This window comes from Phyllostomus hastatus, unplaced genomic scaffold (genome assembly GCF_019186645.2).
Source record: "Phyllostomus hastatus isolate PE091 unplaced genomic scaffold, TTU_PhHast_1.1 phas_scaffold_1066, whole genome shotgun sequence".
NCBI classification, from domain to species: Eukaryota; Metazoa; Chordata; class Mammalia; order Chiroptera; family Phyllostomidae; genus Phyllostomus; species Phyllostomus hastatus.
Window position 1 is genome coordinate 23,474,601 of NW_025334004.1, and position 14,800 is coordinate 23,489,400.

General features: G+C 41.7%; 1 protein-coding gene across 1 annotated transcript in view; it reads left to right on the forward strand.

The window, feature by feature from the left end:
* The window catches only part of TDRD1 (tudor domain containing 1), a 39,864-nt gene that overhangs the window by 6,117 nt on the left and 18,947 nt on the right, over positions 1-14,800 (forward strand). The window contains exons 4-16 of the mRNA XM_045854524.1: positions 403-547; positions 2,183-2,288; positions 2,991-3,051; positions 3,954-4,058; positions 4,279-4,461; positions 5,002-5,145; positions 5,673-5,844; positions 6,892-6,978; positions 8,951-9,118; positions 9,241-9,348; positions 10,181-10,351; positions 12,230-12,472; positions 13,052-13,189. Of these exons, the coding sequence (XP_045710480.1) occupies positions 403-547; positions 2,183-2,288; positions 2,991-3,051; positions 3,954-4,058; positions 4,279-4,461; positions 5,002-5,145; positions 5,673-5,844; positions 6,892-6,978; positions 8,951-9,118; positions 9,241-9,348; positions 10,181-10,351; positions 12,230-12,472; positions 13,052-13,189 (1,831 nt within the window). The remainder of the gene's footprint in view (positions 1-402; positions 548-2,182; positions 2,289-2,990; positions 3,052-3,953; positions 4,059-4,278; positions 4,462-5,001; positions 5,146-5,672; positions 5,845-6,891; positions 6,979-8,950; positions 9,119-9,240; positions 9,349-10,180; positions 10,352-12,229; positions 12,473-13,051; positions 13,190-14,800) is intronic.

Sequence of the window (14,800 nt, forward strand, 5' to 3'; positions counted from 1 at the left end):
GAACCGTAGTTACGGGTAAAAGTTTTCTGTCTCGCTGGGCAGCCCATTTCCTGATCTTTTGCCTAGCGAGAGCGAGCTTTTGGTTGGGGCTCTTATGTCTTCACCTTGGGGTGTTTCTGGGTGGCTGACTTTCCCATAAGTCTGGGACACAGGAGGCGAAAAGAGAACTTGGGAACTCATCGCCATGTTCTTCTGTGGTCTCAGGGTTCCTAGCCTGTCCACTGCCTTCTTTCAGAGTCGGCATGTGTTTGTTTTACCCATGAGTCCAGGGTTTTCCGTTGTATTTGTGGGAAGAAGAGGGAAATGTAGATCTTTATCTTCCCAGAAGAGGAAATTCCAAAGCTAGTGTTTTTTAAAATGGTATTACCAAGTTTTAATATTGCTATTCTCTTTTCTTAATAGAAGCCTAGCAATAGTGTGTCTCCTGCAAAGTCAAAAAAAATACACAAGTTGGGTCAGAATTCCCTGTCCATAAATAATCCAGCACTCTTCAACTCCTTAGGACCTCCTTTTCGGTCGACTACTTGCCATCGCTGTGGCCTCTTTGGTAAGCACGTTGCTCTCAGTTGTGTTAATCGTTCCTCTGCACATCCGAAACACATTTTACAGGACATTTACACTGTATGGAGTATAAACGGAATAGTATGGTGTGCATACATCATGTGCCCAGCTATCAGCATACTGCCATTTGTTTGTCTCTCCTTTCCCGCTCTTACTGCTTCTTTACCTGACTATTTTTTATAGTTTTTTGAGATAAATCTTCCATGCATTGAAATGTAGAAACTCACACCCATATCAAGATATAGAATGTTTCCTTCCTTTCAGAAAGTTTCCTCATGCCCCTTTTCACTCAGCTCGCTCCCCAGAGGTAACCACTGTTTTTTTTTTTTTTCTTTCATCATACATTATTTTGCCAGAATGTCATATAAATGGAATCATACAGTATGGACTCTTTTGTATAAAGCTTTTTTCATTTAGAACGATATTTTTGAAATTCATCCATGCTGTTAGATGTACATTAATAATTTTTGTGTTTGTCGCTGAGCAGTATTCCATTGTACGATTGTACCATGATCTGTTGTGTTTTTGTTTGCTTGCTTGCTTGTTTTTTTGAGAGAGAGAAACTTTGATTTGTTGTTCCACTTATTTATGCATTCATTGGTTGTTTCTTGTATGCGCCTGACCGGAGATCAAACCTGCAACTTTGGCATATTGGGACAACACTCTAACCATCTGTACCAGCTGGCCCGAGCTACCACAATTTGTTTATTGTCCTTTTGTTGGAACCTTTCGCTATGTCTGTTTTTTGACTGTTACGAGTAGAGCTCTGTGCATATTTTTGTATGAGTTTCATTTCTCTTGGGTACATACCTAGGAGGAGAATTGATGAGCCAAAAGGGTAGGTATATGTTTAGCTTTGTAAGAAACAATCAAACCATTTTTGAAAGCAGTCTCATTTTACATTTTCATTGGTAATGAATTTTGGTTCCTTCACATCTTTGTCTACATTCGGGGTTTTCAGTCTTTTTAATTTTAGCCCTTCTTGTGGGTGTGCAGTGGTGTCCCATTGTGGCTTTAATTTGCATTTCCTTCATACTCAATGATCTAGGGCAGTTTTTCATGTGCTTACTGGCTATTTGGATATTTAGTGCCTCTTTTTCAGCCCTATTTCTTTTAAGAGTGGAGGCATTTGAGGCCAGCTTGGTTTTGTTGTGGGTTTTTTTTTTTTTTTTTTAGATAATTTGTTATTTTTCAGCATGAATACTGATAGGATTTTAAAAAATACTTTATCTCAACAACTTCCTGGGTTTTTCTAGTTGTGATTCTGTTCATTGGTTTTTGTTTTGTATTTTTTTTAACATCACAGGGTAAGAGAGTCTGCCCGCACAAGTCTGTGTTCGCAGAAATCTGCCGCAGATTTTGTCTCCTTCGGCTGTTCCTTTCATAGCATGTGCTGTGGGCTCTGCGTCAGTCATGTGCGCAGTCTGCCCTCCCTCTCGTTTCCATCTGCGTCTTGGGAGAGCTTTGAAAGTTTAATTGTAACAATTATAAACAGCATCAGCCTCTTCAAGTATCCTTGATGTAATTGTAGAATGCTGTTTGGTATGTCTGGTCTTTGAAAACGTCCTACTCTGGGCAACAGATATTTGGAATAAAATGTTATATGGGCTGTGTTCTGTAGGGTCGCTGAGGTGTTCACAATGCAAGCAGACGTACTATTGTTCCGTAGCGTGCCAGAGGAGAGACTGGCCAGCACACAGCATCGTGTGCAAACCTGTGCAGCACAAGTAAGTGTGTGTGTTTTATTCGCTAGAGAATATTTAAAACAACTTTTATGGTAGTATAGAGATTAAATCAAGTAAGCAGGCCATGACTCTGTAGAAGTTACTATGTACTTATTTATTGAGGTATAACATGAAGTGTGCAAATCTGAAGTGATCAACAGCTCTACAAACTTAAAAGTTTTCATGAATACAATTTTATTAGGTTGCACATATTGAGAGTTAAAACCTTAAGTGACTTTTTTAATGATTGGAGCTTTAAAAAGCCCGTTTAATTATATATGCCTAACTAAAGCTTACTAAGGTAGAACTCTCACAGTGCTTCTTGGGTTATGATTTTGAAATACATGTATCTTACTTGTGTGCGATTTACCAGTTTACCAGACAGTTCCACATTTATAACCTCCTTTCATCCTCAGAACTACCGCTAGGTGAGGCAGGGGTACCTCCGTTAGAGAAGAAAACCGAGGCTTGGAGACTGGGGCCCTCTCCCTGCCCTGAGCAGCTTTCGGAAGGAGCGCTCCTGTGCGCAGGGCAGGCCGTCCCGTAGACGGGGCTGGGTTATTTCATGTTGCACTAGGGCGATTCTGTCTGGAAGAAGCTGTTTTTCTGCATTTTGTTGGTTGAGAATTGAATTTAACATAATTGTGGCCCTTACTCTTGATTGGCTCTGTACTATAAACATTATAATCAATTGCTTTATTTCAGTTTCCACAAATTTAAAGATAAATCACCTTTTGAAACAAAGAACATGGAAGTGAAAAATGAGGTATGATACAGACTTATTTCTACATTTCGCCAGTGTTTATGTAAGAACAAAGGTATCTTGCTGAGTAAATCCATACACCCTAGCGATTGGTTTGGTGACCGCCGGGGTCACTGAGAAGGGGTCACGCACAGCCTTCTTCTCAGCGTGAAACCGCAGGGACTGGAGAGAGTCCTCTATCCTGGCCACCCTGCAGTGCACGTGCTCCGGCCTCGTGCACTGGGTTCTAATGCGGCCCTGTTCTTTGGTGGGCATGTTTTCTGTTAACTGCGTGCTCCTGTTTAGACAGCTGTGTGGGCTAAATCATTCGTAATCTGAAGACCGTAGGTTATGTACGGCTCATTTATAGATCACTTGTAGCCTTGTCTGGCTGGTACTTTAAAAAAAATTGATTGTGCACGTCTCAGGGGTTCCTGGGAGTTTTATTCTGTGCAGGGGGGCGGGAGTGGGTATTACTCCATGGCAGGATGGCTGCTCCCCTGTCCTTAGGGCCAAGTCCTCTGGGTGAGGGGCCAGAAAGGCAGTCTCCAAGCAGGGACTGCCATGCTGAAATGTAATGATCCATGAATTCTCAGTCCCTGTCAGAAACATATGTATAGTCTGCCTTGAATAGTTATTCCTCCAAAAATGTTACCAGGTACAAACTTAAAGCACCCTGCCCCTTTTAAGAAACTCAACACTCTCTTCATCATCCCGGCACAGTTTGTGGGTGAGCCCCGCGCTCTGCACATGGCCTGTGGACAGTGAGTTTTAGGGACTCCTGAAGGTGTGTGCTGTCCTCTTATTCAGGCCTAAAAGCCAGGCCACTTTGACCTTGATTCCAGTAGATAATGGCCACAGTCTCACTGAAACATGTGCTTGCATGTAACTCATTTGTGTGTGTGTGTGTGTTTTTTTTAAACCAGAGTAACTATCCACTTGGAGTTACTAAAGAAATAGCCATTTGTGCTGATAAAATAATGTTTTCTGATTTGAGAAGTCTACAACTCAGGAAAACCATGGAAATAAAGGTATTTATTGTTTAATTTTCACAGGCAGAGATCCAAAGAACTATAGATTTTATTTCCTTTTCTATTTTGAATGCATAAGGTAGCTACAAAATATCATCCGATGAAATTGATACAAATTGCAAAAACTGCAACACTTCCTGTATTTTAGTCATAAAGCTTTAATAAATTCACATTTGCTTGTGTTCCCAGTGAATTACTGCGTCTTTTCTGTTTTTGAAAGGGTACAGTTACTGAATTCAAACACCCAGGTGACTTTTATGTGCAGTTGTATTCTTCAGAAGTTTTAGAGTACATGAACCGACTCTCTGCGAGCTTAAAGGAAACCTATGCAAACACGGTGCATGAGGACGACTATATTCCTGTTAAGGGGGAAGTTTGCGTTGCCAAGTACACTGTTGACCAGGTAACCTCTGTTGAGATGAATTATTTAATAAGATGTTTTACTTTACTTCGGTCCTGTCAACTTGACACCAGAGCTTTTAATGATGCAGGAGATGGCTTAAAGGCGAGACTGGGCAGACCTCTGTTTTTCTTCCTCTGGCCGCATTCCAGGCTCTGTGGGGTTACTTCCTCCCTGGGCTCGCTCTCCCCATCCAGCTCTGTTTATAGGCTGCTCGAGAGCTGGTTGCAGACAGATTGCTAGTCTCAGAGCTTGTGCTTAATTGTGTCGCTGAGCCAGCAGTGTGTCATCGAGTCTGCTGGGTTAGAATAGCTTGGCAATATTTATGGATATTAAAGTGGCCTAATTAGACAATTTTAGCTGTTTCTTAGCAAGATTATTAGAAATTATGTTAACTTGTTAATTGAACGCCCTAATAGGGAATATCCGAGTAACCAGGCTATTGCCTTTCCTTTGCATGCTCTGTGTATTGGTTGAGGATTTTTAAACCTAAGATTGTGGAATGCTGTTTTGAAGTAGAGTACCATTTTTATTTTATTTCAGTCCTGGAACAGAGTAATAATACAAGCCGTCGATTTAGTACAGAAGAAGGCACAAGTCTTATATATTGATTATGGAAATGAAGAAATAATTCCAGTAAACAGAATTCAGCAACTAAACAAAAACATTGATTTGTTTCCTCCTTGTGTGAGTCTCTTTTACTTTGTAAATTCCTAATAGGATCCCAAAGGAGCTGTGTTTAATGTTTTGATGAATGTAGTATTTGCTTGTTCGATCCTGCCATTAGTACCTGTTGGCATATCCTTTTACACATAAACACTCACTGGTTTTCGTGGCTTCTTTAAGTACTACCTCAGGTGAGAGGAACTATTAGCATTTTTAGGCACATTTTATCAATCTACTCTTTAAAAATAATCATTTTTCTGTTTATTACACTGTTTGAAAGTGACCTGAATTGATGCATAATTGAGGGATAATGATTATCCTTTTATCAACTTCTCAAGCTTCAAGTCCCAGAAGTCAAAGCATTGTGAAGAGAGTACCCAAACAAAAATAATTACACATAAAATTGTTTATTTGGTTACTACTTTTGAAGAGTTTTGATAATTTTTCTGCAGGAAGCACATTCTCTTATAAAATCATCACATGATTAATTAGAAAATGTCATTTTCAAAAACTGATTTTTTTTTAGTAAATTGTGCAAAATTTTTCAGGCCATAAAATGCTTTGTGGCTGGTGTGGTCCCAGCAGAGGGAAATTGGAGCAATGACTGTATCAAAACTATTAAGTCACTGCTGATGGAGCAGTACTGCTCTGTAAAAATCGCTGACATCCTGAAAGAAGAAGTGGCTACATTTGCCGTGGATGTCGTGCTGCCCAGTTCCGGTAAGATCTGCCTCTTTCTTTTTAAACGGAGGGAGTGCTAAATATGTTCTTTAGTATCTTCCTGTTGTTCAGAGAAGGCATAGAAACATGAAGTGAGCCCTGCTCTGGGGTCATTCAGGCTGTGACTGAAGACACGGCCTTGGCCCTGCTCTTGCAGTTGGCAGTTTGTCACAGACATGGCACGGATTCACGGAACTGAGTGGATTAAAAGGCTAGATCTAGACTTCATATGGGATAACTGTATTATCCTTTTAATATGGCCATAATATAATATCTCCTCCTGATTCCCACTCCTTGTCAGAAATCTCACTGTGAATTCATTCATTTTCATCACCATTGTTTTTTCTTGGAACAACCTTCTCAGAACTGTGTGTCATTAGTATCAAGACTGTAGTAAGTACCCAGTGTTCAGGTTGTGGAAGCGGAAGCACTTCGGGATCCTGCTCTGCCACTCTGGCCGTGTGTCTGGTTGAAAGGGGCCCTTCTTCCTGGTGTGCCTGTGGTTGCCTCTCAGTCTCCAGGGTCTCACTCTGCTACTTCTAGAGGCTCAGGGTTGGTTGGTAACTTGGTAGAAAATGCAGTTAATCCTGTTGTGAAATTAAGTATAAAAATCTGTGCTTCGTTTCATTGCTGTGTATGTTTATTATGACCTCAGAGCACTGGCAGTGCTGGCTGGCCCTTGTGTCAGCCGTACTCCGTGTCTGAGCAGTGGCAGTCTTGTGTGTTCAAGTCATTGTTTCCCCATCAGCGCTGTCTTCCTGAGCACGCCAGTGTGGAGCTGCTAAATCTTTCTTGGCAATCACAATTTTGAAGTGGTATCTTTTCATTAAATTTTCTTTCAAGTGATGCTGGGAATTTTGCCTCAATTTTTAAAGCTGAGCATCACTAAAACATATTTTGTATGTGGAAAATGAACTAGTAAGCAATATGCTAGGGTTTTAATAGCTATAATCTCTAAATCATGTAATTATGACTCATTTGTATTTATTCTTTCCCTAATATTTAGTATATATGTCAATGTAGATCTGTTTTCTTAATCACTTGTAGGGAAACTCTTAGACCATGTGCTTGTGGAAATGGGATATGGCTTAATACCTGAGGGACAGAATCCTGAGAAGCCACGTGCAGATCAAAGTGAGTATACACATTAGTAGTGGACAGCGTCGTAACTTAGTTATCAAAGAGTGTCTCCTCTACTAGACAGAAAAACGGAGCTGTCAGTGTCAGATTAATGGAAATGCTAATCATTCTATAAACTTTATTCATGAAAGGTGGCATTTTGTATTTAGTAGTACCTTATTTGTATTTTCAGTCTCCCCTGCCTAATTCTTCCCTATCTTTCAGATTAATCCTTGACATGATAATTATCAGAGGTTAACAAAGTACTAAATATCTAGTAACGCTTTGGGTTGAGGGATTTTTAGCTAACGTTTCCTTAGTTTAATTTGTTTTTCTTATTTGGGTGTTCCAGCAATGGTAAACAAGGCTGTAACATCCTGTTGTAGTAGGATGGTGTTTCTTTTTAAGTTTTTATTTGCATGTGTTTCCTTTTCATTTGGTTGAATGAGAACCCAGAAGTTTTGCTCTGATCACTTCGTTTTCTCATTGCCTGGTCTGCTGTGTCCTTTCCTGGAGGCTGCTTCTCCTTTACTTTGCTCGTTTACCAGGTCCCGTTGTGTGCTGCTTAACGACGGGGGTGTTCTGAGAAATGTGTCGTCAGGTGATGTTGTCCTCGTGCAGACATGGTGCAGTGCACTTCGCACACCGAGCTGGTGTAGCCTGCACTGCCCTCGTATGTGCTGTGCCGGCACCTCATAGGTGTGTTTCCGGCAGCGCCACCACAGACTCGGGAGCAGCGCCTCGTGCTGCGATGTCACAATGTCACAGGGATGTTTCAGCTTCATTATAATCTCACAGGACCACTGCTGTACATGCGTCTGTCGTTGACTGAAATGTTGTTGTGAAGCACACAACTCACCTGAATTATTTTTTAAATCTATTTTATTGATTATGCTCTTACAGCTGTCCCAGTTTTCCCCTTTGCCCTCCTCCACCTGGTACCCCCATTCCCTCCAGCAACCCCCCCCCCTTAGTTCATGTCCATGGGTCATGCATGTAAGTGCTAGCATGACTGTGCCTTCAGTGAAGACATGCTTCCTTGTCTCTGCTCATTCCTCCAGAGCTGATCTCCAGAGTAACGATTCCGTGATTGGGCTCATCCGGTCACTTAAACAAACTTAATTTACCTGTGAATCTGTCTTCTCCTTCACCTCCCATCTCTTGCTCTGATTACTTGTGAAGTCTTTATTGATTCTTCATCCTGTGTCCTTTTTATATGTATTTTTTCTTTCTTTTCCTATTACTACTTTTTTTTTTTCAGTTCAGGAATCCTTAACATTCAAGACAATTGCAACAACCCTTTGATTTTAATTTTTTTTGTCTCCTGTCTGTATTCTTACATTACTGCCTACGTGACATCCCTAAAACACAAATCTTGGTGTGACAACTCCGCTGAAAAGCTTTCAGTAGTACTTTTCCGTCAGTGGAGAAAAACCAAACACTCCGTGGTCTGATAGCAGTCATGGTCGAAACCAGAAGTGTTGGTGGTATCTTGGGGAGAGTGTGGAGTGAGGAAGAACAGTGAGGGGCCTATGATATCACGCGAGAAGCTGTGATGGGCAGGGTGGGAAGGGCGTGGGGGAACTGTTGCCAGAGCATCAGCAGAGCAAAGGCTTCTGGGAGGCAGTCAGTAACGGTGCAGAGGTATCGGCGGAAGGAACAGAAATCACTGAGCAATACCTGCTTCACTACTGCACTGTGGAGGTGTGTGGTACTGTCACAGACACGGCGTGAATAAGGACGTGTGGGTGCAGGGGGCGCCGGGGAAAGGCTCCTGATCCAGACTTGGAGAGGAACCGTTTCAGAGTGACACCACGCTGAGCAGGGGATTATCAGGCTGCTGGCGGCTGGGAGTGCTTGGGCAAGGGGGCGGGGAGAGAACAGCACCTGTTAAGGCCTAGACGTGTGGAAAGCACGGGTGGGCCTGAACAGCTGGAAAATTGGATTAATGAAGCCAAAATGATTTATTTTTCTGTTTTCTGATGAGGTGAGCCTGAAGATGTTGGAAAAATGACAGCTGAAAACAAAATTGTTGTAGACAGAAGAGACTTGATCCCCAAAGTGTTAACTTTGAACGTAGGTGATGAGTTCTGTGGTGTGGTTTCCCACATTCAGACTCCGGAAGACTTCTTTTGTCAGAAACTACAAAGTGGCTGTAAGTAAATTTTCTCAATCTGTGCTCTCGAGATAACATACTTCAAGAGATTCAACGTGCAAAAATGAGGATGTCGTGTAGGTGTGTATTTCTCTCATCTAAGAAGTGGTCTGTGTCTGCAGATAAGCTCGCTGAGCTGCAGGCATCCCTTCGCGAGCACTGCGGCCAGATGTCCCCTCGCTCAGATTTTTACCCGGCCATCGGCGACATCTGCTGCGCTCAGTTCTCGGGTGAGGGAAGACAGTGTTACTCAGTTCTTTACTCATTGTTAAGTACCTGTGGGTGAGATCGAATCTTCAGTTTGCACAGGATGGCTCTATTTGAAACTGGAGTATTAAAGTGCACCAATTATGTTCTTAAGTATGTCCAGTTAAACTAAATCAAAGTGTGTCAGGGAACAGGGCCCGTGAGTGTGTGGTGAGGCGTGGGTAAAGGAGGTTCTCTTGTTCTGTCAGCCCTGCGGTTTTAGGAGACTGGTACAGATAATTCTGTTACCACCAGCGTGTGAAGGTGCGGCGGGGGAGGGAGCTCGTGTCTTCACCAGCCTTCTTTGGGGCGGCCAGAGGGCCTCGGTGACGGCACAGGCCTGGCCTTGGGTGACTCGGGTCTGTTATTCTTTGCTGATGGGAGGTCCAGTGGCCTCACGGAAGGGGAGACAGCAGTAGGCCTCCACAAAGAGGTGGCTCAGTTGGCGGGGTCTGGTTCACTCTCTGCCAGGTACTCTAACGTTAGCTCTGCCTGATGCCTGAGCCAATGTCCATGCAGTGAACAAGACCTAGTGGGTTGACATGACCAAAACATGTTCTGTGTCATAATGAGCTGTCTCCTAGGCAGACAAGGCATGGAAATAAATAATGACAGCATATGGCATGAGTGGTCAGTAAGGTAAGAATAAAGGCGCTACCATAGGAGTTGAAGGCTTCCATTAAGCAGAGGTAGCAATGTGAATAATCATTAAGCTCAATATTAAAATCTACAAATGACCATTTCTAAATTTGGGAAGGAAAGTTTTGTTTCCAGCTACATGGGAAAATCATTTGAGACCGAGTCTCCTTTTTTCAGAGGACGATCAGTGGTACCGTGCCTCCGTTTTGGCCTATGCTTCTGAAGAATCTGTGCTGGTTGGATATGTAGATTACGGAAACTTTGAAATCCTTAGTTTGAAAAGATTGTGTTCCATAACTCCGAAGTTGTTGGAATTGCCCATGCAAGCAATAAAGTGTGTGCTGGCAGGTAGGAGAGTTTTACGATCCCAGTATTCTTAAGCTACTAAAACCTGGAGTGGCAGTATTAGAATTTAAATTAAACTACTGATAAGATAAAGGACTATGTTCAGACATAACTTAGCTTTGTATAAAAATAATTTCTTAATAGAACATTTAAGAAACACTAGCTGTAATAAAACAAAATTTAATGTTATGAAATGGGTTTTTTTTTTTTTGCTGCTTATGGAGCCTGCGTCATTAATATCATAGATGCCTATTAACTACATGAAGTAGAAGGAAAGCACTTGTAAAAGCAATAGGAACGTTGCAGCGTGTGCTTAGAAATTGTTATTTGTGTAACTTGTCCCACGTGTGGTGGGGGGGTCTTCCTCCTATGTCAGTAATTGGCCTCTACCACCTTCATTTAAATGTACCCTGATTTAACTAGATACTTCCAGGTTTTCACTATTAACGATGTTCTTTTAACTACATTTTACAACCTACCCAAGATCATTTACTTAAGCTAGGTTGCAAGGTATAGATAAATTGCAAAACTGGCCCTTAGGAGAAATAGAGGTGTCAGTGGGTATGCTTCTTTTCATGTTTGTGGTTGTTCTTCCCGAGGGGTTGAACTGGTAGACACATCTGCCAGAAAAGTAGGAGGCGGTCAATTCCTTCACACACTGGTACACCAGGTAGATACTGGGTTGGCCAAAAAGTTCATTTGTTTTTTTCCTGTAAGATGGCTCTAGTACTACTTAGTTGTCCTTAACTTTATTTGAAAAAATTTTGTTAGATTGTATTGTGACAGCTGTCATATCAGTGTGCCTTTTCTAAAAATCTTAACAAAATTGGTGAATTTTTCTGTGGCCATTTTAATACTGCAGATGGAAGAAAATAAGCAACATTGGCATATTATGCTTTATTATTTCAAGAAAGGTAAAAGCAACTGAAATGCAAAAGAAAATATTTGTGCAGCGTATGGAGAAGGTCCTGTGATGAACTGAACGCGTCAAATCTAAGTGGCTTGCAAAGTTTCGTGCTGGAGATTGCTCGCTGGACGATGCTCCACAGTCAGACAGACCAGTTGAAGTTGACAGCGATCAAATCGAGACATTAATTGAGAACAATCAGTGTTATACCACCCGGGAGATAACCAACATACTTAAAACAGCTAAATCATTAGTTACTCATGAAAGTGAAAAATGTGTCTGTGATTTTACAAAAAAAACTAAACAAACTTTTTGACCAGCCCAGTATTTCCATATTATTTTACCTTGGCCAATTTTAATAAGCTGAGCATGAAGTTATTTTAATTTGCTGTATTACCAGTGCAGCCAAATACTTTTTTGTAGGTCACTCGGCTCTTCCGTTCTATGAACTAGGCAGAAGCCGGGTTCCCGTGCAGGTGTGTCAGACCCTGACGTGAGGGACCGCTGCTGCTTCTGGATTGCTTTGTGCTCCTGTTTATGATTTTCTTAACAATGTTATTAAGACTTAATTTACATAGGCCCCAAAATTCACCGTCTGAGGTGTATAATTAAATAATTTTTTAGTACCTTTCACAGCGCTGCTGTCACCCAGATGAGACCTCTCATGCTGTTTATCGCTGAGCCCCCTCGCCAGGCTGTTAGTCCTTCCGTCTCCGTGGACTGGCTTTGCTGAACATTTCTTATCAATGGAATTTTTTTTTTACATAGACATATGGAAGCTTTTTACAGGCTTTTTCTGTGTAATTTTGCCTTTACTTTCGTGTTTAGCAAATCCTTCTGCTCAGATGGAGCTTTTTGGTTCCAGTGTTTGTCACAGATTACTTAAGTTTACCTTTGTGGAAATCAGAAATGGAATTTCTAAATGTGTACTGTAAGAAATATTTTTTAACCTCCCTTAAAAAATTCTTTGTTAGGAGTGAAGCCATCATTAGGAATCTGGACTCCAGAAGCTATTTGTCTGATGAAAAAAGTGGTACAGAACCAAATGATCACGGTGAAAGTGGTGGACAAGTTGGAAAACAGCTCTCTAGTGGAGCTTACAGACAAGTCCGAGACACCTAACGTCAGCGTGGCGCAAGTTCTCACAGATGCAGGCTTTGCCGTCTGGGGAAAGGGGACAGTGACGGAGAAACCCAGTGACGCGAAAGAAGCCAGTGGTGAGTGATGTGCCAGCCAGACAGTGTTGACGCTGGAGGTCGGGTGGTTTCCTCGAGGTGTGAGTTCTCAGACTTTCAAAGAGGATTATGTCGAGTACCTGTTGTCTTTCTAAATCGAGCAGTTGGCCCTGGCTGGTGTGGCGCAGTGGATTGAGTGCTGGCCTGTGAGCTGAATGGTCGCTGGTTCAATTCCCTGTCAAGGCACATGCCTGGGTTGCGTGCCAGGTCCCTGGTTGGGGGCCTGTGAGAGGCAACCGGTTGCTGCTTCCCTCCTCTTTTTCTCTCCCTTCTCAATAAATAAATAAAATCTTAGAAAAAATCAATAATTCATCCAAATACATGTAACAGTATGTTTGGGAACTGAAAATTTGTTGAGAGTTTTATAGGTCACTGGTAGCTGAAAATCAGTCACAAATGTGAATGAATTTGAAATGTGAAATTCACTGAGGGTAGTAATAGTTAATGGGAATACTGGTAAACTTTCTTATAAATTCACTAAGAAAATCATGAAAATTCAGTTCTTCCAAAGCATATTTCTAACGCCATTTGTTTTTACGAAATGTCCATTTATTCTCACAGTTCCCTTGGATGTAGAAGCCAAACTAAGTCCACCGGCATGGACATGGGCTGGACTTGCTGTGAACCAGACAGTAGATGTGGTGGTCTGTATGCTATACAGTCCTGGGGAGTTCTATTGTCATGTGCTCGAAGAGGACGGTAAGTTAACTCTTGCCCTCGTATATATTTTTTACAAATACACTGGCGTAGATAATAACTCAAGATGAATTTACTGAGGGATACTGTCTTTCCAAGTACTTTCCAAGAAGGGCCGAATGAGTATTTATACATTTAAGAAAGATTTGGCTATATTTAATCCTTTTATCCCATGTTAAGCCCGTCTCTCCTTATAGGTAAACCAGTTTAGATTTTATAGAATGTCTCCTAAGTTCAGTTTTTTCAAAAAAGATTTTTATTTCTATTCAGAGAGAGGGGAAGGGAGGGAAACACTAAGGTGTAACAAACATTGACAGGGTGCCTCTTGCGTGGCCCGAACTTGGAACCTGGCCTACAACCCGGGCATGTGCCCTGACTGGGAGTTGAACCCGCAGCCTTTCACTGTGTGGGATGATGCCCAATCCACTGAGCCACGCTGGTCAGGTCTCCTAAATTCAGTTTTGAAAATTAAATAGTTGATTTCATTGAAATACGGCATACATATAACTAAGTGTACAAATAAAAGTGTGACATAAATGGACACAAAACACTTGAATAACCAACATGTAGGCCGAGAAATTAAACTTACCAGTCACCTGGAAGTTTCCTTTATGTCTCTTCCTGTCACTACCCTTTCTCTCTTTCAAAAGTAAATACTATCCTGCTTTCTACTTGCATGGATTAGTTTTTTCTGGTTTTGAACTTTATAAAACTGGAATTGTACACCATGTACTCTTCAGTGCCTTGCTGCTTGTTTTCCATTGTGTTCAGACTGGGCCATTATTTTTCACATGGAACCATTGCTTGTGTTGTCGATGCTGCATAGTGCTGATTGTGTGCATGTACTGCGGTGTGTTGTTTGTTTCTACTGTGGGCGTTCGGGGTGTTTCTGGTTTTGAGCTATGGACTGAGGGTGGTGTGAGCACTCTGGAACAGTTTAGTGCATGTGTGTACATGTTCCCATTGATTATGTGCTTGGGAAGGAAGTTACTGGCCACATCTTAAAAGGGTATGTGTATTCTCAGCTTTCCTCAATGAATGCCAGTTTTCCAAAGCGAATGTGACAGTTGTTAATTTCAGTGTTCTAGTTGCTCCACAAGCTCACAAACACTGTTTTCTTTTTCATATGAGCCATTTCAATGAGCATTATCGGTTTTAACTTTGCTGAACCTTGGTTTTTCTCTCTGTCATTGAGGGTGCTAAACTAGATAACTAGGCTCCTGTCTGGCTTCCAGTTTGTGAGATTTGTTATCTCGTCACTTAGAATCATCTGGTAAATAGGACACTCTACCATATAAGATACAATTCAATTTTTTTTAGTTGTTTATAATTGATTTCCATGGGTGATTTATAAGCATATGGTATAAAATTATAAAGTTACAAAAGAGTCCCAACTGGTGTAGCTCAGTGGGTTGGGTGTCATCCTGCAAACCCAAAGGTCATTTGTTCAGTTCCTGGTCAGGGCGCATGCTTAGGTTGCCAGGCAGGTCCCCGGATGGGGGCACGAGAGAGGCACCTGATCAGTGTTTCTCCCCCTCTCTTTCTCCTTCCATTTCCCCTCTCTCTAAAAAATAAATACATGATGTCTTTTTTAAAACTTGCAAAAGAATATAC